At 57.5% G+C, this 24,199-nt stretch overlaps 1 protein-coding gene across 1 annotated transcript; it reads left to right on the top strand.

Moving 5' to 3' along the window:
* The first annotated feature begins 833 nt into the window (after positions 1–833).
* Positions 834–23,808, top strand: TTC38 (tetratricopeptide repeat domain 38). Its single transcript, XM_027595409.1, has 14 exons — positions 834–943; positions 1,885–1,962; positions 4,198–4,279; positions 5,594–5,765; positions 6,643–6,816; positions 9,449–9,524; positions 12,257–12,376; positions 14,633–14,692; positions 15,523–15,561; positions 16,952–17,033; positions 18,805–18,970; positions 20,294–20,453; positions 20,670–20,743; positions 22,703–23,808. Exons 1-14 carry the CDS (start codon positions 911–913, stop codon positions 22,794–22,796), a joined length of 1,410 nt encoding a protein of 469 aa, XP_027451210.1. The 5' UTR covers positions 834–910; the 3' UTR covers positions 22,797–23,808.
* Positions 23,809–24,199: the final 391 nt, after the last annotated feature.

Raw genomic sequence — 24,199 nt, 5'->3', positions numbered from 1 at the left:
GTTCTTGATAAGGTCAGGGTCTTTGGTGTCTGGTGTGGACAACCACAGAAAACTCTGGGCAAGTTTTGCAGACATGGTAGAATAGGGAAGTGGGACGGGAAGCAGAGGGGAATGGGAGTATTATAAAAGATCTAAGATCTGTGAAAAGACAGAAAAAATGACAAAGATCCACCATGTGCCCACATCCCTACTACGGATGTAGAACCATCCTATGCAGTCCAACGCCTCAGTGTACCCTTCAAGAGAGAATCCTCAGCACCACTGGTGGCACCCATGGATCTGAATTCAGTTTTGCTATTATTTCGTTTTCCTTTAGCGTTTACATAGGAACCAGACCGTTAGCAACACGTTGTTTTGTATATTACTAAATGTTATCAAATGGGATCATATTTCAGATTTTCTTTACAGACTGTAGTTGTGAGCACCTTTCGGTTTGATTCTATTCAAAAAATGACCTCTAGGCATGCGCCCGCGCAAGGCTTAATATGGGACTCCGAAGAGCTTGAAAGTGACCGCTGCCCTAGGGGTCCCCTGCCTCCCAAGGGACTCTGCAGTTGCGTCCCCAACAGAGTCCCCAGCAGGGAAGAGCCCCTGGCGGGGGTGGGGAAGGAGTTGTGACGGTCAGCGAATCCCGGACCGCCCTCCGGCCCTGTCGCCCAGCATCCGTGTCTGATGGGGGAGGCAGGTGCGCCCCCCAAAGCTCCCACCGCGGCGTACCCCTTCCATCCCAACCCGGGCACGGCAGGCGCAGACGCCCTCGGAGCGCCCCGGGGCGGGGCCGGCGCGGCTGACCAGTGAGCGAGCGGGGAAGCGCGGCCGCTCCGCCCCGCGGTGTCCGTCCCCCGCCCCCACACGGGAAGGCTGGGGAGGTGCCCGGACCCCATACCGGCCCCGCCATCCTCAAGGCACCATGGCCGCTCCCGCTCCGCTGCGCGACTGTCAGGTACGTGGAGGCAGAAGCCGGCCGGCCCCCACGGCCCCGGGATGGCCTGGCGCCCGCGGCGGGGCAAGGACCGACCTGCGCGGGACCCGAGGTCAGCCGGGGAACCGGCCGTGAGGTCCTGGCGTGCGTCCTGGGTGCAGGAAGGGACCAGAGCACCCTCCCGTGGGACCCCGGCCGCGTTTCTCGGCCCCGCGGAGACCCCGGGACCTAAAAAGCATTAGCCCTGGCATGGCACAGCGGGGACGTCTGCTTGCTTGGGACCCGCCAGGGTGGGAAGCCCGAACCCATTTTGCAGATGAGGAAGTTGGAGTTCAGGGGACTTGCCCCCCAGTCATGCAATAGGCAATTGGTGCTGGGGGAGTAGAGGACATTTCCCCTCCCAGGGGAGTCACAGGCCCTGGTAGGACACCAAAGGCAGCCCTAAGGGTTAACAGGTCTGAGTCGTCTGATGAAGCTGAGAGAGGAGAGGAGTTGTTTTGGTGGTTGGCAGATAGCCTTGCCAGCTAGATGGAAACACCACCTTGCCCACCATGAGTGCTAACGCTATACCCCTTTTCTGCCCTCCCAGACCTCCGTTAAGCCTTCTCAGGGACTTCCGAGTACTGTGTGTTTGCTCCCCTGGCAGACACTTCACAGTTGCCCCATACATCCTCTGGAGCCCCATGTGGGGCCAGCTAAGGGTCTGATGGAGGATGTTGCCGGGAGGCACACAGCTACTTAGAGACCCCTGGGATTTACATGAGGCTCTCCCACCCAGGGCTCAGCTTCATGTGCTCTGCACCGATCTCACGGATCTATGAAATCTGAGAGTCCATGCCCTCAAGGCTGGGGCTTATGGAAACCCAAACCGGGTGATAATCCGCATTTGGAGATCTTCCGGGGTTGGGGTTTATGTTTACATTTGGAGGATTACATGAATCTTCTTTTCTCGCTGTGTGTAGGCCTGGAAGGATGCAGGGCTCCCACTCTCAACCACAAGCAATGAGGCCTGCAAGCTGTTTGATGCTACCCTGACCCAGGTACGCCTACCGAGCAATGTGGTGGTCTCTGATCTGAAGGCCCATGGTGCGGTGTTTAAAATTACTGAAGGCTTTTAGGTAATATATTTTTCATGTTTAAATGTTCTGGCCTATCCAGCAGCTACATTTATTTATGCCACAAAATAAACAGTACTTATGCAAGCATGCAGCTGTGCTCCGAACTCCCATCTAACACGGCTGGCTTCCATTTCTAGCCAGACGCATGTATCATCTGACGTACTCTCCACGCAAAGTTGCTGAATGATGACCACAAGCAGGCACAATACTTGAAGCTTCTAAAGCTTTACACCTTTATCAGCACTCCGGTTTTATAAGCAGTGAAGCCCATCAGCCCTGTGGCTACCAAATCTCCTGGTCGACTTGGGTACAGTAGGGCATCTTGGGGACACAAACATGCTTCATCATGTTTTGAAGCCCCACAGCCAACAGCTTGGAAAGTGGTGGATGCTGTTTTCAATTTCACGATGAATTTAGCAACCGGTTACAGTGGGATTTATGTACTCTGGGCCCTGGTGTTGGAAGCATTTTTGCCAACCCATGGCACAGCTGAGAGGCGCCCCCAGTGGCCGGCCGACAGCCATGGGATGTTTATGAGGATGCTGACCCTCCTCCCTAGGCATCCCCCTGTGGCCTGCTGAGGGTTTGATATGGGCCCCCTCCACTGCGGGCCTGAGGCCCTGTGCTGGAGCTAATCTTTGAATATATTGCTCTCACCTTGGCTGTTCCACGACCCTCCACCATGTTACCAGCAATTTCTAACACCACTGAAGGAGCCTATAGTTTTAGAACTAGGAGGGTCTCAGAGGTGGAGTCCAACAACTCTGTTTGACAGGTGGGGAAACTGAGGCCCAGGGAGCTGAGCTGGCTCATGCACTCAGGTAGAGCAGGAGCAGGATGCACCTGGGTCTGTATATGCCGATGGAAAACCCCAGAGCTGTTCTTTATCATGAGCAATGAGAACATTGCTGGCTAACTCCATCCACACAACGTAAGGACCAAAAAGGCTTCTAGAAACCTAAGTAGAAGAAACAGCCAGTGAAATTCTGTTAGCTTGCCAAAGGACTCCACTGTGTGCACGTGAGCTCTGTTCGTGCTCTTCCTGCACATTTTGGCCTTGGTAGAGCCCTTGATTTTTTACACAGCCCAGTTCCTCAATGTAGCATGGTCCACCCCCACCCCTGCGCGGCCTATCCCATGGATCAGCGTCTCTGTGCTGCTCTGTGTTAGAGCGTGGGACCTCTGAATCTCTGTACCGCCTCCCCTCTGTCTTAGTAAAACACACTCCGCTAGTTCTTTGTAGATGTAGGTTAGACATCTGATAAGACACATTTTAAAATCCAGTGCATTATTATGGTTTTAGGATTTTTTTTAAATGAGCATTTTTATTTATTTTTATTTTATTTATTTTCTATTGTTGAACACGGGGCCTGAACTCATGACCCTAAGATCAACACCTGAGCTGAGATCAAAGGTCAGATGCTTCACCGACTGAGCTACCCAGGTGTCCCCCAAAATAAGCATTTTTGAAAAAAGGATTAGAAACAGATCTACCAAATTGTCAAAAATGGCAATGGGGTGAGATAGAGTTTGATCATTGGGCTTTCATGTCTCCTCCTAACTTTTTGTCAAAAATGTTTAGCAAAGTTCTTTTTTGGAAGGAATGAATAAAAAGTAGGAAGGTTCCCACTGTGGTGCCTGATTTCAAGGCCCATCTTATGGCTAAAGAAGCCGATGTTCTGGGAAGGTCATCTGTCAGAAAGAAGCTTCCTTTAGATGTTTCTTTTCTGAAAATGGTGACCTGATCAGCTCTAGAAAACGTGCCTTCAGGGGCGCCTGGGTGGCTCAGTCGTTAAGCGTCTGCCTTCGGCTCAGGCCATGATCCCGGGGTCCTGGGATTGAGCCCCGCATCGGGCTCAATGGCTCAGTGGGAGGCCTGCTTCTCCCTCTCCCACGCCCCCTGCTTGTGTTCCCTCTCTCGCTGTGTCTCTCTCTGTCAAATAAATAAATAAAATATTAAAAAAAAAAAAAAGAAAACGTGCCTTCAGTTATGAGTGTTCAGTCTCTTCACAGGAGACCAACCTAGGTGTGATCCCTCAGAGTTCAGACTGAAATACTGAATTCTCTAGAGAGAAAATCCAGATTGAGACACACGCCTTCCTCAACACAAACTTAGGACTCCCTGGGGACAACTTTGTTTTGCCTTTTCTATTTCAGTATGTAAAATGGACCAACGACAAAAATCTTGGTGGCATTGAGTCCTGCCTGTCAAAGCTCAAAGCTGCAGATCCAACCTTCGGTGAGTGATGCTGTCCCTGAGTTGAGCCCCATCTTGTGTGTCCAGCACCTCTCTGGTTCCCTGACTTCGAGACTAGGCTGGTACGGGGAGGGCAGACTGGTGGCAGTGACCGGGCTGGCCTTTGTGCGGAGGGAGGGCGGGAAGGCAACAGCTGCTGTTGGGCTTGGAGTAACAGCTGCTTTCATAGAGATGCTGGGTTCCACAGAAGGCATCTTCCTAATTTTTTCCCTCAATTGTTTGTCAGTTCTGCATGGAAGACACTGATCTCATTTCTCAGAGGAGGAGAGGGAATGAGAAATGCATCCAAAATCACCCAGCCGGTAGTTGGGTGGCTGGGATCACATAAGGCTTTCTGTATCCCGGACCTGCCTCTGGAACCCAAGAGGTGGCTACCGCAGCCTTTCAGGACACTGGTGAGGCCTTAGCCACAGAGGCCTAGTGACAGGCCGGCGTCACAGAGAAGCCACGGAGGCATAGGGAGGTCAGCCCAGTGCATTCTGGAACCTGCTGAGGACGGGGTGCACAGAATGGGGGAAGAAGGAAGCTGAGCCCAGCCTATAGGGGACCAGGAGCCAGGAGTGCGTTCAGGCGCGCTGAGCAGACCTCAGGCCCCACGATAGAAGCAGGGGCCACATGGGTGGTCTCAAAACTACACTACAGCTGGGTCCTCGGTCTCGGGCCTGGGCCAGTGACAGAGCTCTAAATGCCAGCAGACACCTTACCGCTGTCAGGCTGGGGGCTAGGAAGCTTAAGTAGGGCCTGGGGGTTCCGCAGACCTGCGAGCAAGGTTGCTACAAGGGCCCCAGGCATATACCCTCCCGTCTCCCCCCCCCCCCACCCGCAAGCTGTCCGTGCAGGAGAGTGGCTCAGACCCGCCGTGCTCCAGAGACCAGCCCCCCGCACTGGCTCATCTGCTGAGCTCTTCCCTGGAGTCTCTGTGTGGGTGGTAGTGAGTGTCAGCTGACGAGGGAAATTAGGGGTGGAGGGCCATGGGAGCCCACAGGCAAGCCCTAAACAGTTCAACCAGTGTGGGGGGGAACATGCTCCAGACACTGGCACTCACCACAGGGTCCTTGTTAGAAAAACATTGGCGGAGGTGCAGAATGCTTTGGGGATTGCTGCTCTTTCACGTGCATGGTGGGGGTCCCAACTGAGCCCTGGACTGCCTCGGGGGCCCGGCGCACAGCGCACCAGCCGGCTGGCTCGGCCCTCCTGGCGCGGGGTTGGGGGGAGCGGGGCATTTATTTCACACTCTGGCTGGGCTGGCTGGGCGGGGCCGTCGGAATCACCAGTTGCTCTCCAACCTTTCACCAGCGCTGGGTCACGCCATCTCGAATGGCCTCGTGCTGATCGGCACTGGGAGCTCTGTGAGGCTGGACCGAGAGCTGGACTTGGCCGTGAAGACTATGGTGGAGGTTTCCCAAACACAGCCCCTGACGCAGCGGGAGCGGCTGCACGTGTCTGCAGTGGAGACCTTTGCCAAGGGGTGAGGGCCTCCCTGGCTGGGGCTGGCACCCTGAGAGCGCGCGGGGTGGTGCCATGGGCTGCCCAACACCCTTGGGAAGGGGGACTCGGGGTGCTTCTCGCCCTGCCTCCCAGGGCCGTCTCCCTGCCTGCTGCTTTGTCTCCACCTGGCTGCAGAAATTGGGAAACAGTCGGCCAGGATTTCCAGTCTAGCGTTCAAAGCAACTTACTTTATTTCTTTAACTGAATCAGTTATTATGTTTGTTACAGAAATAATAGGACCACGTTACAGAAATACATAAAAGAAAAGAAGAAAGCACTCACCCGATGCTCGTTGCCCTAACACACCCTCGTGAGCATCTGCTCATAGCCTTCCAGGTGGTCCCCACAGCTGCCCCCCCGAGTGTGTCGTGGTCCTGGAGCCCCTCTCGGGGACAGCCCCTACATCTGCTCAGGCAGGGGAGATCCCCTGCACGGCTAGGTGACCTGAGCGGATGGCGCAGTAACCGAGTTGTGCCGGGTCCTTCCTGCTGGGTCGGTGCCCGGGGTCAGGCCGGGGTGAGCTTCCCCCACTACAGACTTCACATGGCCGGGTTCACCAGCTCAGGGAAATTGCCTTTGGCAACCTGTTAAACCAGTTTTTTGGTTTGTTTGAATTCCAGAGTAAAGCATCCCCCTGGTTTTTCAATTTTCTGAGCCACAACCTAACACAGAAACTTTTGTGTGGGGCTGTGTGTAAAATAAGTTCTCTCCCTCCCTCCCTCTCCCCTCCCCTCTTTATATATTATATATATTTCTGTTGAACCAGTTCCGACTCTGGCAAGAAGCGAGGCTTTTGGCATGCCTCATGTGGTTGAACTACATGTTCAGTGGCTGAGAAATCTCTCTTTGGCTTTCAGGAACTTTTCCAGAGCCTGTGAACTATGGGAACAGATTCTCTGCGACCACCCAACAGACATGTTAGCCCTAAAATTTTCCCACGATGCCTATTTTTACCTGGGCTACCAGGAACAGATGCGAGATTCTGTGGCTCGAATTTACCCCTTCTGGACACCCAGCATCCCCCTGAGCAGGTAGGTGCCAGTTGGAGATCACATCGTTTCTTTCTTCTTCTCTCTCCTCTGCCCTGAAAACATGGCACCTGTCCTGGCCCTGCCCTAAAAATACTGAGTCTGCTGTGGCTATTCTCCTCGTCCTTGCAAGTGAAAAGATCTCTCCGTTTGCTCTTCATCCCATCCCATCCTGTGAGTGAGGCGGTACCATGTGTATCGGTCAGCCCAGGGTAGTTTTTGCCACGGTAACAAACATCCTCTAGATCTGATTCTCCAAAGGCTCATTTCTCACACACACTACACACCTGTTAAGGGAGGGCTGAGGGCTCTGCACCCCTCTTATTGTCTCCATCCCACATCAGGGACCCAGAGGATCTAGCAGGTCACTGAGGAAGAGAAGAGAGCACCCCTGGGGGACTCACAGTGGCAGGACTCAGAGAGGAAGGGACACGCTCTACCACTTCCAAGCCATCGGTTGGAGCTGGTCCCCCACCCACGGGAGGCCAGGAAGTGCATCTCTGCTCTGTGCTTGGGAGGAGAGGGAGGCCTGGAGTACTGAGTGGCCCTAGTGACCGCTACACAGAATGGCCTCCATCATGTCTAATCACAGGATGGGGGCGCCTGGGTGGCTCAGTCGGTGAAGTGTCCGCCTTTGGCTCAGGCAGGTCATGGTCCCAGGGTCCTGGGATGGAGTCTTGCATCAGGCTCCCTGCTCAGCGGGGAGCCTGCTTCTCCTTCTGCCCTCCCCACTGCTTCTCTCCCCACTGATCTCTCTCTCTCTCTCTCAAGTAAATAAATAAAGTCTTTAAAAAAAAAAATCACAGGATGGTTGTGAAGGTCAGACGGACTCATGGATTGGAAAGCTGTGTTAGTCACGGTTCTTTGTAGAAACAGAACCAAGAGAGTATGAAAATCTATGGCTGTATTATTTACAGATATATATGGGGGGAGATAATTGATTTTAAGGAATTGGCTCATGAAGTTACAGGGATTGGCAAGGAAGTCTGAAATCCACAGGCCGGGCCAGCAGTCTGGGGAGTCAGGCAGTGTTTCTGTGTTGCAATCTGGAGGCAGAATTCCTTCTTCTGGGGACCTCACTCCTTTCTCTTACGTCTTCAACGGATTGGATGAGGCCCACCCATATTACGGAGGGTAATGTACTTTACTCAGAGTCTATAAATTTAAATGTTAATCGCATCTGAAAAATACCTTCACGAAAGCATCTAGATAGTGTCTGACCGAACAACCGGGTACCATAGCCCAGCCACGTTGGTACGTAAGATTATATCATCACAAGAGCCTAACGGTACTAGGTAAACCATATATGTGTAAAGTTGAAGGTTAAATGACCTCAATAAATATTTAAAAGAAACATTTAAATATTCAAGAGAAATATTTGAATATTTAAGAGAAATATTTGAAAGAACTAAATATTTGAAAGAAAAGTCTGGAAGCCAGTGTGTTAGGACAGGGATTCTATGAATAATGAGAGCTAGACTTTGTCTGTATGCATGGTAGTAAAGATAACATCTGAGTCACAAATAGGAACTCCATCGCTTTATCATGTTTTCCCATAATCCCACAAAACCGCAGGAAAGGATGCCTCTTTCAGCCCGGTACTCCATGCCAGCGAGAAATCGTAGGGTGCATTTATTCAGTGAAGTGTCTTCAGGCTCATCCAGGGCTGGGCCTGGGCTAAGAGGGAGCTGGGCAGACGGGGTCCTGGACTCTAGGAGCTGGGGTCTGGGGAGGAACTGTCCAGGGGGTGCAGGTCAGGCTGGGCCGGGGGTGGGCACAGGGCTGCCACGCAGAGAAGGCCCCGCCAGCCTGCACTCCCTGGTGCTTCCTAGGGAGGTGTGTTCTGGGCTGTGCCTCTAGGTGGGTGCCCCCAGCCGGACAGGAGAGAGAGGGCCCCGGCATCCTCAGGGGAGGCCGTGTGTTGATGGGGGGGGTGAATCACAGAGGGGCCCACTCTAGAGACAGGGTTTGGGGGTCAGACGATTGTGCCGACGATGAAGGTCACAGTGCTCCTCACCAGCCCGAGCATCCAGCTGCTAGGAAGCATGGTGCTCGGGGGGGGGTGCCCGGCACAGGGCCACCACCGGCTGGTGAGGGGGAGGGGGTCAGTCTCCCGGACCTGCTGTAACCCTGCCGCAAACTGGGCAGCTTCAAACAATGGCTATTCATACTCTCAGAGTTCTGGAGGCCACAAGGCAGAAATGAAGGCATCAGCAGGGCTGTGCTCCCCCCCGAGAGCTCTAGGGGAGAACACTCCCTCGCCTCTCCTTAGCTTCCTGGCGGTAGCTGGCAGTCCTTGGCGCTCCTTGGCCTGGAGCTGCACCACCCTAGCGTCTGCCTGTGTTCATGTGGCTCCATCCTGTGTGTGTGTGTGTGTGTGTGCCCGCGCGTGCACGTGTGCCCGCGCGTGTGCGTGTGTGTCCAAGCCCACCTCCCCTTTCTCTTGTAAGGACACCGGTCATTGGATTGCGGGCCCGCCCTCACCCCGTAGGACTTCATCTGGACTGCATCATCTGCAAACACCCTAATTTCAAATTAGGGCATATGTGCAAGCATCATTTGGGGGGACACAGTTTGTCCGTACCGAGGGTTGAACAGCCCACTTTTCCTGAAGACTTGTTTCCTCTGTTTTCAGCTATGTGAAAGGCATCTATTCTTTTGGATTGATGGAAACCAACTTCTACGATAAGGCAGAGAAGCTGGCCAAAGAGGTGAGAGGGCCCTTGCCCAGGGGCCGACCCCTAGGGAGGGGCGTCGGGTGGGGCCAGAGCACACGGCCCCCCACTGCTCTCCCTGTCCGGCATTAGCAGCGAAAGCAGCCTCCCCTCCCGCAATCTGCAGGGCTCCCTCCGCAAACTGCCTCCGCGGGCTGGGAAGGTGAATGAGACCCAGGGAGGCTATGTTCACCTCTCCCTCCGGGCCCCACGGGAGGCAGCTCCAGGTTCCCCCAGCTCTGTCTGTCTCAGTCCAGAGCTTCAGGGAGCTGCCCCATGATTGCAAACAAAGGCTGCTTCCGGGAGCGCCCTACCTGGGGGCTGGGCTCCTGCCAGCCAGCCCTTCCCTGGACCTCTGCCTCCTTCCAGAGGGAGGGAACCCCGGTGAAGGGTGCCGCCGAGCAGTGTGGTTTCGCTAAGTGCTTCCTGTCAGCCCAGGGCCGTCCAGCCATGCTCGCCTGGTGGGCGGGCTGGTACCCGGGTGCATGGTCGGCGCCCCTCACCAGGGGCCCAGGACCAAGCAGCAGGCCACGGCGGTGGACTTGGGCATGGGGTGTCCTCATGGGAGTGGAAACTGAGGCCGGGGGAGGGGTTGTCACGCACTCCTGTGCCTGGCCGGGTGCCAGCACTTGATATATACCCACTCTGGTCTGCTCATTCCCTCTACCACGAGCACTAATCTTGTCGTTGTCCCAGTGAGGTGGTCACGGCTCAGAGAGAGGCCAAGGCTGGAGCCTGTTCAAGTCCACGCAGCTCAGGGAGGGCAGAGCTGGTGCTCAGCCAGGCCACCTGACTGGACCACCATCCTTTAGGCTGCCTGGACCAGACCCGGCTTCCCAGCATCCCAGCCAGTGTTCCTCCCCTGAGACACTGCCCTAGTTGGCCTCTAGTACCCCTCCCCAGGAGGCAGCCAGCACCCTCTGGGGGCCCAAGGGCCATGAGGTTTCTGAAATCTGTTCTGGTTATAGAGTTGGAGCCCGGATTTGAGTGCAGGGTGATGGTTCCATGCTTCATGGCGTCTGGGCTCCATGGCCTCGGTGAGCAGGCCACATCGTCCAGGGGCTCAGCCACAGGAAGATGCCCCAGAGACCATGGCAGCTGGACCCTTTTTCTGGATGGTGTCGGTCTGGGCACCCGAGGGCTGGCAGGATGGTTCGAGAAGCCGGAGGGCGGACAAAGGGTGCAGGCTTACGCCCCACTGGGAACAGGAGGTGGTGCATGGGGAGCCCCTCTTTGCACCCTCCATGCCCGTTCTCCTGCTGCACCCCCTCCTGCAGGCACCACGCTCTATCCCTGATGCTAGGACACCAGAGGTGATTACTGAGCAGGGCCCCACAGTGACAGTGACCACCAGGCCTCCAGGAGAGTGAGGGTGCGCTGCACCCAGCCCCGCTGGAGTCTGGAGAGGCTTGGCGGTGGTGATGGGTGCGTGGGGCGGGGGGGGGGGGGGGGGGGGGGGGGGGGGGGGGGGGGGGGGGGGGGGGGGGGGGGGGCGGGGGGGAGGGGGGGGGCGGGGTGGGCCTAGCATCTGCAAGCCAAACCCCAGGGGCAGGAAGAGCAAAGGGCCCCGGGGCGGGGATTAGCCCCGCTTCCGCGCTCAGGAAGCTTGGAGCCACTGGATAAGCTGAGGCTTGGGGCGGAGGTGGGCGGGGCAGGCCCTGGGGGCAAAGGCTGGGGGACCCGCTGGGCGGTGGTGCCGGGCCTCGTGACTCTGACTCCCGGGAGACTTGGGAGCAGGCTGGTCCGGAGCCCCTCACAGAGGGTGGGGCCCTCGTCTTGCTAGCTGCACCTGTTCCCTGCCCTGAGCTGCACCCCTCGCCTCCGCCCTGCACCAGACCAGCACACTTAGTGGGTCCCTTCTCGGGACGCCCCCTTTCTTACAGCGTCCCCACGTGGCCTGGGTAGGCTCCTGCAAGCGGCGGGGGCGGGGGCGGGGGGGGCTGGGGGTGTCGTGAGCTGGTGTGGGGGACCTGGGCTCCTGTGGATTGTCCGCTGGGCCGCTTCGAGCCTCAGCCTACTGCTCTGTGCCTGGCACTTGAGAGGTGCCCAGGACACGTGAGCTGAACCCAGGAGAAGAAGAAAACTTCCCACCTTCTGTCCCGCCTGCCTTGGGGGTCACTGCCAAGCTCACTGGTCATGTAAGGGCCTGTTCTTATGAATAGTAAGAACATCAGAATGAGCCCAGAAGGCCATTCACCGGCGTGTGGTCATCCGGGAGGGGCTGCCAGGAGCCCGCGGAGTCCGGGGCGGTCGGCTTAGCCTTCAGACACTCCAAGTCCACTTCACCTCCACAGCGGCCCGGGAGGAGGGCGGCGTTACTTCTCACCAGGTGGGGTTACTGCTCACCAGAGAGGCTGGTCGGCATATGGCAGGTGACTCAGCCATGTGCAGGAGCCCACAGGGCCCTGAGGATGAGTCCTGGCCTTGGAAAGACCCACCTGTGGTCTTGAGCCAGTCATCCAGCCTCCCTGAGCTCACTCCCTCACCTTTGAAATGGGCAGTGATAGCCTCCCTGGGAGCAGCGCGTAGATGGTCAGTGGGGCTGGACTTGGGGATCGTTATTGTTTTGAGGCAGGTCCCAGTGCTCACACGCTCACACTTGTGCCAGCCGCACACTCGCCCATCCAACGCAGGCCCCGCGTCCCTGCGTCACTTGAAGATGCCTCGCCACCAGGCGGCCTGACTAATCCACATTATCGCCAATAGTCTTCCACTCTCTCCCCGTGTAGGCTTTATCTATTAACCCCACGGACGCGTGGTCGGTGCACACCATTGCCCATATTCACGAGATGAAAGCAGAAATCAAGGATGGGTTGGAGTTCATGCAGCACTCAGAAACCCACTGGAAGGTACGATTTTTGTCCATGGGTCATCTGCCTGGAAAATCCCGTGCATCCCCCTTGAGTTAAGCCAAGGCTTTTAGACAGCAGTTCCAGGGTGCAGCTTAGCTCAAGGAAAATTCTGCTTAGAGGAGTTTCTGTCAAGCCCAGGAGTCCCCTGGGAGCCACATGGCTCCCCCAAACCTGCCAGTGTTTCGCAGGTGATTCTAGAATAGGTTTTGGGCTGGGGCATTTGGTGTAAAGGAACGGAGCAGAAAATTACCAGGGGCACAAGAGCCTGGCCCCGGTGAGGACCTGGAGGGCCCTGAGCTGCCGACCGGCTCAGCCGACTCCTGGGGAACAGCAGCACCAGGGAGCTCTCCTTCCTCTGTGTGCATCACTGGCCTCCAGGCTTATCTCCGGCACCCAGCCTGGCCACCCGTCCAGGTGTGGTCTGCTGCCCTGCCCTTCTCTGTGCCCTGGTGGGCTTCCCAAGGTCCTGCTGGCCAAGGCGGTGAGCCTCTGCCTGGTACTGAGCAGCAGATGCTCAGTGCCCGAGGGAACCATGAAGAGACCCGGAATCCGGCAGGGAGCAGGCGGGGAATGGTACAGCCCCTGCGTGCCTCCGAGCTGCCCCCTGGCCTAGCACATCCCAGTGGAGCTGCCCCCTGGCCTAGCACATCCCAGTGGGAAGTGGGAGTGGAATGAGGTAGAGCAGGTGAACAGGTGTGAGACAGCGTTTGAGAACTGCGATCCCGTGAGGTTCACACCCAGATCTTTCTGAGGATCCACAAACACTGGGGATGGGAGAGGGACTGGGGCAGCCTGAGCCAGAGCTCGGGGTGGAGCCCTGCCCTCGGGCTCCCCCAGGCAGAACAGGGCCAGCTCTTGTGAGAGCACTGAGTCTGGGGTTGGGGGCACAACCATGTGGCCGCCCTCCGGCTGAGGGCCGGGGGCTTCCCAGGCAGACCCGAGGGAGGCCAAGGAAGGCCTGGCCAGGGCCTTCCAGTGTGTTCCATTCACGTCCCCCCCCCCCAGATGCTGTGATTTTACTGGGTGCTGGAGGCCTGGCTGGACCCTGGGGCTAGAAAGCGATTCCTCTGAGCCTCGTTTCCTCATCGGTACACCTGCTATTGTAATAACTGTGAAGTCCTTGGCCCCAAATGAGTTCCCATTGGTGTTGGTTCCAGACATGTACAAATGAGGCCGCCTAGGCTGGCCAGCTCATCTCCCAAAGGGCACTAATCCCCTGATGTTTGCATCTGTCCCCTGCCATGGCTCCGGGCAGCCTCTGGCCTGACAGGACAGCCCTAGGGTAGACGGTGTGCCCTGGGGCTCCCTTTCCTCCTGCTCCTGCCCCAGACTGAAGTTCAGTCAAGATCCCACGCTATGGACCCCACTGAGAGTCCAGCCCAGACTTCTCTGTCCTCAAAAGGCCTGGTCAAGAGGAGTGAGCAGCTTCCCAGTAGCCCATGAACCACACCATGATAGGGGCACTCTCAGGGATGTGGAAACTCCGAGGAGGCATTCAATCCCACTGGACTTGAGGGGAAGTGGTCAGGGAAGCCTTCCTGGAGGAGGCAACCTCTGAGCTGAGTATCGAAGGATGGTAAGGGTTTCCCGGGTGAAGCGTAGGGAGATGGAGGGTATCCCAGCCAAGGACCAGATTGAGCAAAGACACTAAGGCCTGCTGGGGCCTGTGAGGAAGAGGGGTGTCCTTAAGCACAGGTGCAAGGTGGACATGGGTCAGCGAGGAGGTACTGTCAGTTCCTCTTTCCAAGAAATGGAAGGTAGTGCCCAGGCAGAGGAGGGAGCATTTGCAGTGACCTCATAGAAGGAAGGGCTAGCATTCACGATGGGGCCTGAAGGGTGCCAGTAGTAACTGTCCAGATGTCAACCCCGCCCCCTTATTTGTGGGCTTCCCCAGTAGCTGTGGGGAGTCCAACCCTGGGCTCATTGACCCTCACGGCTTTCTTGGGATTTGCACACCCAGTGGGCCTCTGCACCCATTTGTGGGATGGATTTATCACCCGTTTTCTCCACTCCATGCATAAGGAGGGCTTGAGGCTTGAGGAGGGGGCTGACCTCGATGTCGGCCCTGCTGCTCCCACTCTAGCTGCAGGGCTGGCAAGTCCCCAGTCACCGTTCCTCAGAGCTGGCCCGGGCAATGTCTCCTGCACTCAGAGAGGAGTGGGGGGGCCTCTGCCCTGTCACAAAAACCATAGTCAGTAAGTTTTGTCCCACAGGTTGTCCGATTTTTCTCTAATTCTCTCGTTCTTTCCCCAGGACTGTGATATGCTTGCTTGTCATAATTACTGGCACTGGGCTCTGTATCTGATTGAAAAGGTGAGAGGGCCTGCTGTCTTATCCTGTATAGATGTCCAGTGAAATAAATCTCTTTCTGCCTTTTGCTGTATCCCGGGGATAATATTTTGTGTTTGCACATTTAAATAGTGTCTGGATGTAATGGAGCGTTCATGTTTTCAAATAGCTTTTCAGGCTTAAACTACGTTAGGCATTTTTCACCGTCTGGATGTGAAAATCACATATCTTGTATACCATCTATGGAGACAGGTTACACTGAGCGTCGTCTGCTGCTGGAGTGAAAGGCCGCACCCCCCAGATTGTACCCGAAGGAGCCATGAGACCCTCCGAAGGCTTTGTCCCAGTGGCAGCGAGGGTGGGGGGCGCACCCTTGCCCCCAGTGATTCTGCCACTGGGTCCCATTTATAAGGGAGCTTCTTGCAATGGTGCTTAATTGTAGAGAAAATCTAGAAGCTCTCCAAAAGTCCAAAGAGAGATGCTTGGAAGGTGAGGGCCCACTGTGATCAGGGTCTGGAGGGAAGCAGTGGTCCCCACTGAATGTACCATAGGGAAAATAGAGGGAAGAAAGACTAGAGTAAATACATGAGAAAGCTTGTAACTGTTTGACAAGCATGATGGGGAAATTCGTGCCTCAACAGAAACTGTCCCTTGGGTAGCAGGGGCCGGCGCTGCCTCTCCCAGAGCACAGGGGCTTCTGCTGGGCCATCCTCAGACCCTCCAGGTGGCACTCCCTATCCCCTATGGAGGGTGCTGGGGGTGGAGTTGGGGCTGGGGATTGGCTTTTCAGCTCATTTCTCAGTGTTACCTTTGACCTTTGCCACATGCTGATCACGGGAACTTGATTCTTCCAGGGTGAATACGAGGCCGCCCTGACCATTTACGATAACCACGTAAGTCTACTTTTGCACCCAATTCGGTTGATTGCAAACGTTGGCCTTTTAATCTCTAGCACATACCTGAGCCCGTCAGTATCATCGCAGCCAGAAACAACACCTGGAGCAAGAACTCCCTTCTTGCGTAAGACCTCAGGGGTTCTTTCCTGCCCCAAGTGGTGGTGTAACCGGGACGGAGTGAAGACACTCAGTGACTGTTCAGTGTGGGTGCTAGTAGAATGACACATCTATGTTGGTCCTTTCTGAAATCCCCGACTTTTGTCTAGTCATTTTATTTTTTAACGATTTTATTTATTTATTTGACAGAGAGAGAGGGAACACAAGCAGGGGGGAGAGGGAGAGGGAGAAGCAGGCTTCGTGCGGAGCCTGGAGCCAGACGCGGGGCTCGATCCCAGGGCCTTGGGATCATGACCTGAGCTGAAGGCGGACGCTTAAGGACAGAGCCACCCAGGCGCCCCTTGTCTAGTCATTTTATTTACTGATTTATTTTTAAAGATTTTATTTATTTATTTGACAGAGAGACACAGCTAGAGAAGGAACACAAGCAGCAGGGGTGGGAGAGGGAGAAGCCGGCTTCCCGCGGAGCAGGGAGCCCGATGCGGGGCTCGATCCTAGGACCCCGGGATCATGACCTGAGCCAAAGGCAGATGCTTAACAACTGAGCCACAAAGGCGCCCTTTGTCTAGTCATTTTAGATGGTTCTTCTTTGGTAGAACCACTGATGTGCCCACAGGAATTTTTTTTTTTATTTTAGTAAAACACACATTTGCACTGTGACCATTTTTGAGTGGAGGGTTCCGTGGCACTGAGGCCCCTCACCATCCCCACGGTCTGTCTCTGGAACAGACTACAGCCCCACACCCACTGAACACGACTCCCTTTCCCCCTCCTCCAGCCCCCAGGCAGCTTTTTAAGAGAAAAGGAGCCTGACTCACAGCTCCTGGGAGCCCCTGGGCATGCTTTGTAATAGAAGGCCGAGGGTCACAAAAATGCTTGGAGCCCTGGGCTCTAAACCCCAGGAAAACACTTCGAATTATGTCAGGATTGTGGGGTGACAAAGAAGGACTGCTTCCCCAGTGCGATGAGGGATAATGCAGAACCGGGAGCGGGCCCCACGGCCTCCCCCCAGCGTGGTCTGACGCCGTGGTTGGGGCGGGGGGGTGGGGGCAGTGACAGGTGCCAGCGCCTGGCCTGTGCTCAGGGCTGGGCCTCTTTCCTCGGGTCTGGCGTCTGGTGTGGCCAGAGCCCTGGGTGACGGGCCCGTCCTGGAAGTGGAGGTGGAGGGGCGATGGCTGTGGATCCTGCTGGCTGAGGCTGGCTCTGTGCAGGCCCCCCACACGGCCCCTCCCTGAGGCCCCTCTGGCACCTGCCCACCCTTGTCTTCCAGGTCCTCCCCAGCTTGAAGGACAGCGGAGCGATGCTGGATGTGGTGGACAGCTGCTCCATGCTGTACCGGCTGCAGATGGAAGGTAGCCTGACCTGTGCACTCCCCCGGGCTCCTTTGCCCTCTGTCCTCCCACAGAATGAGGGGAAGGAGCTCTTTGTCCTGCTGCAGACCCGAGCGCTTGCCTGTGTGTGGCCTTGGGTCCCGGCTCTGCAGCCGCCTTCCAGCCAGCCTGAAGCCAAGGGGCTCTAGCCTCCACTCCCCTTTCTTCCAGTTCTCATCATCTCCGGGTGGGTAAGCTTAGGCTCCGTGCCATTCCCACCACCTGCCCACCAGCCCTGCAGGGCACGGCTGACACCTGGCCACCTCGCTCTGGGTGCTGCCTCCTTTCTCAGGTGACCGTTTCTCAACTCCCTGGGATTTCAGAGAGAGAGGTTTCTCAACATTGTCACCCCATGCTCTGCAGGTAGCCTGCATAGGGTTGACCACAGCTCTGGTGTTTCCGGCCAGCAGCCCAGGTGCCAGATGGTTCTCCCCCCTCCCTCAGGCCCAACAGAGCCAAACCTGTATTCACGCTAGGCCCTGGGTCGGCGGGACAGTGTAGGGATAAGGGCCTGGGCAGGGCAAGCTGTTTCCAGAAAGGCTTCCCAATGGTGGTGGTGGTGAAATGTGAGCCATGGAAGCATGTGTAGGGTTTTGCCAGGCAGAGGTGGGAAGGGATGTGATGTGCAGAGAGCAGCCTGGCCAGTGCCCCCAGGATGCAGAAACCAGCTGCCTGTTACAGGACGAGTGACCAAAGACAGGGTCATTGTGGTGATGGATGAGAGGTGGGCAGCTGGAGCCCACGTGCCAGAAAGGCAGGTAAAGAGTCTGGCTTTTCCCCGGGTCTGCGGGGAGCATCCTAGAGCAGGGCCGGGCAGGCTCCCATCTGCCTCTGAGACGTGGGGCTGAGCTCAGGTAGGCCAAGGCCCACGCTTTCTGGGCCAGCTCATGGTGTTCAAAGGGCGGGGCTGCAAAACTGAAAGCCGGGCTGTTTGTTGAGGGGCCTGGAAGGAAGGTGGAATCCTGTTGACCCTGAGACCCAGTGAACCCTCCACCTGTAGAGGCAGAGTGTAAAGCTGCCTGGAACTCTCCAGGGACCCTGAAGCCTCGAGCCTCCGGGCACGTCGGAGGAGGCTTGGAGGGACAGAAGCTGGGAGGCACAGTGGTGGTGCCAGGGGCACATGGAGGGAAGGGAAAGGCTGCTCGCTCCCTCGCCATCCAGAGTGGAGACTCGAGAGACCTGTCTGATTTGATGCGCTGAGAGACAGAGGTCAAGGGCAACGTCTCTACTGCAGGGGGTGCCCCCGAGAAGTAGGAAGAAGGTAGTTCCTTCGAGGGATCAGGAGGGACAGGAAGCGGGTGGGGGGCGTGGGAAGCAGAACGGAATTCGGGACTGTGTAGCGCTGAGAAATCTGGACACAAACGTGAGAGAATGTTATTTATTAACTCCACAGAGTTTTATTGAGCACCTGTTAGGTATCAGGTGCCATGCCAGTGGTAATTCCGGGAAGAATTTTAAAAATGGTTTTGGGGTTCGTCAAAGGGGCCAGAAACTTCAATACCCTTCGATAGTTCTTTTTTTAATTTGTTTTCTACCGTATGCATCTATTGCGTTTATAATTAAACAAAGTTAACATAAACTGGGCTCAAAGGCCTCAGCATGAGGCCAGGGGCCACCTGCCAGCCTCACTCACCTGCACAGCCTCCTCAGCTGGAACACAGGGGCCTCTGTGGGGCGTGGGGTTAAGGGGGCCCGTGTGCAGGACACGTACACACAGGACGCCAGGCCTATGGTTTCTTCCCCGTGTCCTCAGGGGTGTCTGTGGGTGAGCGGTGGCAGAACATCCTGCCCGTGACCCAGAAGCACAGCCGTGACCACATCCTGCTGTTCAACGACGCACACTTCCTGATGGCGTCCCTGGGAGCTCGGGACCCCCAGACCACGCAGGAGCTCCTGACCACCCTGCAGGACGCCAGCGAGTACGCGGAGGGGCCAGGGCCCTGCTGGGAGGGCCGCGACGGGGTGCCGGGGGTGGGCCGAGGTCTGCTCCGTCCCTGCGCTGACCCGCCAGGGAGGCTGGGAGTGGAGGCCCCACTGGTGAGCGCAGCCCCGGGGACACCCATGGAGAACTGTTGCCACACAGGCGCCCCACCGGGGTGTGCTCCCCCATGTTATATCCTGCAAGGGCACGGTTGTTCCCCTAAGAGACAGAGTCGCCTCCCCATCCCCCGGCTGGGGGTGGGAGCCTCAGTGTTGTGGGTGCAGCCTCCCACGGGGGGCACGGTGAGGCTCTGGAACCAGAAAGCCCTGCTGCTTCCCCTCTGAGATCCCGGACAAAGTGCTTCTCTGCTCTGAGCCTCAGCCTTCTCATCTGCCAACTGGGGATAGAGTCTCTGCCGAGGCAGGCTGGCAGGAGAGGGACGTGCGGTGACGTGGTCACACAGCTCCCTGGCATTGGTGGGAGCCGGTTTCAATCACAGGAGAGGCCGGAGGGAGACCGGAGAGGCAGGGTCCTCCACGGCATGGGCCACCAGGGAGGCAGCCGCCCCTCGTCTCCCCACTGGAGGGCTGGAGCTGTGGAAGCCATGACCCCTGGTGGTCTGTCCTGGGGGCCTTGCTTGAGCTGGCCACCACCCCAGCCACCTGCCTGCCCGTTCCTCCCAGAGCTGTGCTGCAGGATCTGTGGGCCTCGGCCGGGGAGGCAGCTTCAGGTGAAGGGTCCACGGTTCGGCGGTGGTCATTTCAGCACAGGGAAGGCCTGGAGAGCCCGCCAAGCACTCGAGTATTTGATTCTTCTTTTAAGACAGGCCTGGAGCAGGCTGTTGCCCGCAGTCCCCATGACCCAGCTCAGCCGCCACCCTCGCGGGCCAGCAGGCAGACACAGGTGGTGACCACCATTTGCCCCGGTGTGGGGGTCAACTCCAGTGCCAGGCCTTTACCTGCACTGTGTGCAATCCTGACAGCCCTGTGAGGTTGGCACTGATACCCACCCTTTACAGATGAGCAAACTGAGGGACCAGATGTTGAGAGACCTGCCTGAGGCCAGGGGAACAGCACCATTCAACCCTGTTGAAGGGGTCGAGAGAACCCTATTCTCTCCCTTTCCTGGCTGCTTCTCTCCTGTCAGCTCACCTGACCAAAGCACCTGCCGTGTCAGGCACGGAGCCAGGGGCGCCAGGGGGAAGCCAGGGGAAGAGCAGTCTGTTCCCTCAGGAAGCCCGAGTCCTGCCAAGGAGGCAGGTATGCCTTCAGGCAGTGTAAGGGGCCCTGCAGGTGACCGAAGACGTCTTCTCGGCTGGCAGGGCCCCCGGGGAGAACCACCAGCACCTCCTGGCCCGTGATGTGGGGCTGCCCCTGTGCCAGGCCCTGGTGGAGGCCGAGAACGGGAACCCTGACCGCGTGCTGGAACTGCTCCTGCCCATCCGCTACCGGATCGTCCAGATCGGAGGCAGCAAAGCGCAGGTGGGCCCCCAGCCTTGGGCCATGGCGCGGCCGGAGCGTGAAGGCCTGGGCCCGGCAGTCTCTCTCGGGGCCGGTGCCCAGGTGTGGGGGCGTCCTCATCTTTCGCACCCCCAGGAAGTTTGTCCCTGAGAACAGGCCTGCCCGCAGCGGGGTGGGGGCTCCCATCCCTCCTCATTGCACGTTACAGGGGCCCAACCTGTTCTACTGACCTTTCAGAGAGACGTCTTCAACCAGCTGCTGATCCACGCAGCCTTGAACTGCACGTCAGGTGTCCACAAGAACGTGGCAAGGTGACTTCCCCGCTCACACCCACGCTGGGCTTGGGGACATCTCTAGCAGAGCTGCCCCTCTCCGGCGGGGGTCTCCCCACGGGCTTCCAGCCTGCCCGAGGCTCCCACCTCCCTCTGCCTGAGGTGCTTCCCACCTTTGAGGTTGTGAGGACGTGAGGCTATGGGGTGCTTGGTTTTTCCCTGTTAGCATCTCGACTTGACCACCGGGGTCCACCCCACTCCAAGCCAGTCCCCCGGTCCCCAGCCCGGCCCTCCGCGCAGTCTCGCCATGCTGAGCTATAGTTACCCAACAGGCACACACACACACACACACACACACACACCCCAACCTGCCATGGGGGTGGGCAGGGCGCGTTGCTCCGGAGGCTGTGGTGGAGGCTGAACTGGTTGGGATTCAGGGAGGGAGGGTGCCCTAAAGAAGAGACAGTTGAGAGGAAGCCTAAAACCAGTAGATTTGACCAGGCTCAGTGGTCCGTTAGGAGGAGGACCTGGGGGGTAAGGGATGTTGGGGGAGGGGCACCTCAAATAGAAAGCTCTGAAAAGCCCAGGCCTCACCAGCAGCCGGGGAGCTCCCACACCCCGGCTCAGCTTGCCCTGCGTGGGGCGGCTGGGTTCTGTGCTGGCTTGTGCTCTGGGGCTGAGACACGACCCCTCCTCATGGGTCCCCTGCTCCCCAATGGAACACCAAAGGGGAAAGGGGAAGGGAGGGGCTGCGGGGTGCCTGGTGGGTAGAATAGGGGTTGGGAGATCCAGTGAAGTCCGGGGTGGCCCTTGGCTGAGCCCTGGAGGTCAGGTGGAAAGGCCCAGGGTCTAAGTGCAGGCTCAGGGGGCCCACGCCACAGGAGACTCAGCTGTCCCCAAAGCATCTCCAGACCGAGCAGTGCAGGTGTTGTCAGCATGAATGAAACAGTTGTGCGTGCTCCGGATGCTCTACAATTGGCTGAAACTCTGAAGCATCTTGGACACACCCCCCTCACTCTTCACCCCTCCATGGCCATACGCAGAAGCGACACACCTTTCTTTAGTGGTCGCATCACTTAGAGAGCCCCAGGCCACGGGGAGGGTGTGAGTTGGCATCTCAGGCTGGCAGGGAAGGCGGGGCCCTTCGGACAGGGAGGCTGGCTGAGAGCAGGGGCAGGGGAGCTGGGGCAGGTGCGGGTGGGGGCGTGCCGTGGGGGGTGGGGGATACCCTCCGAGCTGGGCGGTCTGCCCGTGGGGGTGCTGGGGCGGGCAACAGGCCCTGCGGGCAGCCTGGAGCAGATGCTGACCCCAGAGGGGAACCTGCTGCTGTGGGGCTGACAGGCAGTTCACTCCCCTCCCCTCCCCTCCAAGGCGGAAACCCTGCGCCACTGTCCACGGTGTCCCTGCCCCAAGCGCGGCCTATAGCCCATTAACCCCACCCTCACCCCACAGAATCACTGTTGCCAATTGTTTGGGGTCTTTGCCTTAAACAATACTGGCTTGGTTTAAACTTGGGTTTCTCCATACCTTGTCTCCTGCCACTTACCTTCCGAGACGGCCTCAGGCGTGGCTTCCCCTGACCCCCTTAGACAGGCTCTACCCTCCTGTGTGGTGGGTGGGTGGGCCCCCAGCTTCCCGGGACAGATGAGGCCACAGTGATGTGCTCACCCAGTTGTGTGTCTTGGGGACAGTGTCGACATGTTCTCCAAACACTGGACATCCTGGTGACGTACTGGAGTCCCTGCCTTCCCCCGTTGACCACTCCCCACCCCCCACCCCCACCCCCCCCTGCAGCGCTCTGCCTTCCCCCTGGCCCCCCTGCCGAGCCCCGCTTTCCTGCTGTGGGGCTCTGCCCCTCCTGTCTCTGCAGTGATGCTGTCCCCTCTCTGCCCATCTCAGCCCCAGCCCGAGTTTCCTGTCCACCTTGGGGCTCAGGGACCACAGGGCCCCACATCCTTCTAGGAAGTTCCACCGCAGACCCTGTCCCTGTTTCCACAGGAGCCTTCTGATGGAACGTGACGCCTTGAAGCCCAACTCCCCCCTGACCCAGCGGCTCATCCGAAAGGCCGCTGCTGTCCACCTCCTGCAGTAAGCTGGGCCTGGCCCCCTCCCCAGCGTCGGATCAGCTGCCCCCTGACTACCAGGGTTAGAAGCAGCAAGAGCCTGCTAGTTAGGGCTGTTGAGTAGTCTGCAGCTTTAAGCAGAAAGCCCTGTAACCCGCAGCATTACAGGAAGTAGGGACACAAATCAATTTTAGACATGATTCAGAATCTTGTAATCATTAAGGGTCAAGGTACAGTTGCAAGCCGTTAGAACCGATGTGGTCAGTGCTGTTACCACTTGCCTAGCAAACTGTTTTCCCAGGGGACTCTTACACCTCCTGGTGTTCAAGAGTTAGAAGGCAGGGTTGGCTGGGGGCTGGCTCGGCTCGGCTCGGCTCGTCCTCCCCCCGAGGCTGCCCCTGGGATAAACCCTCTCCTTTTGTCTTCCCCATCATATTCTAGATATGTTGTCCCATCTTTTGGGTGAGAGCACCCATGGGGGGAAGCGACTTGCCCAGGGTCACAGCTAGCAGAGGCCCCGCTGAGATTCACCTTGGGTCCCCCAGCTGCTGCACCCACCGCCCCCAAAGAAGCACAGGCATATGGGGTGGCCCTCTGCTGTCTCTGGAGAGGTCTGCAAGCTTCCCTGGGGGGCTTTGGTGATGCCGATTAAGGGAACCTCGGGTATGTGGTTTCCTTTGTCAACTGACTTTAATCACACAAGTGCACATGCACTAAGCGGGCACACTTTCTGGGGGGGTGTGTGGACTGAGCTCAGGGTTGCCCTGTTGTGGCAAAAACCAAAGTACTGTGGCATGGAGCTTTACCGAGATCTGCACCAGTTTTCTATTTCCCCATCTTCTTAACCTGGCCCCAGTGCCAGTCCTGAGCAAGCTGCTGATTTCCCTGGCACGCGCTCATGAGGGGCGATCTCAGCCCCTAGATGTTTCTCAGGTTCTGTCAGTGTAGCTGAAATTAGGTAGGGACTCAGGCAGGGGGCAGTGGAGGCCTCCAAACTGATTAGACAAATTTCTGAGATTAAAATAAATCAGTTAATTGGTTCCTTTGACCGTTGCTGGTGTCATTTTTCATCATCTCCCACGTGCCAGGCCTGGGCTGGGTCCTGGGGAGACAGGCTTCTCCTTGAACTTGGGAGTGGGGGCAGGGCAGTGAGTCAAGAAAATGGGTAATTACAATAGGATTTCAAGAGAGGTATTGTCTCTACCCAGAAGCTAAGGACACATGCCGGAGGGGAGCTTGCCCACCCATCCTGAGCTGTCCCCTCCTGCTGCCTGCTCACACTCCATCTGCCCTTCCCTCTCCTGGTTCCAAGGAAGACACAGCTTGGCCACGGAAGCAGGAACCCTGTGGCCTCCTCTGCGAAGCCCTCCTGTTGACCACTGCAGGCTGGTGAGGGTGCCCCCTCTGCCCCCCAGGCCTTGGCACCTGTGTT

The sequence above is a fragment of the Zalophus californianus genome, chromosome 9, assembly GCF_009762305.2.
Source record: "Zalophus californianus isolate mZalCal1 chromosome 9, mZalCal1.pri.v2, whole genome shotgun sequence".
Lineage (NCBI taxonomy): Eukaryota > Metazoa > Chordata > Mammalia > Carnivora > Otariidae > Zalophus > Zalophus californianus.
The sequence above is the reverse complement of the archived record's forward strand: the minus strand, read 5'-3'. Positions and strand labels throughout refer to the sequence as shown.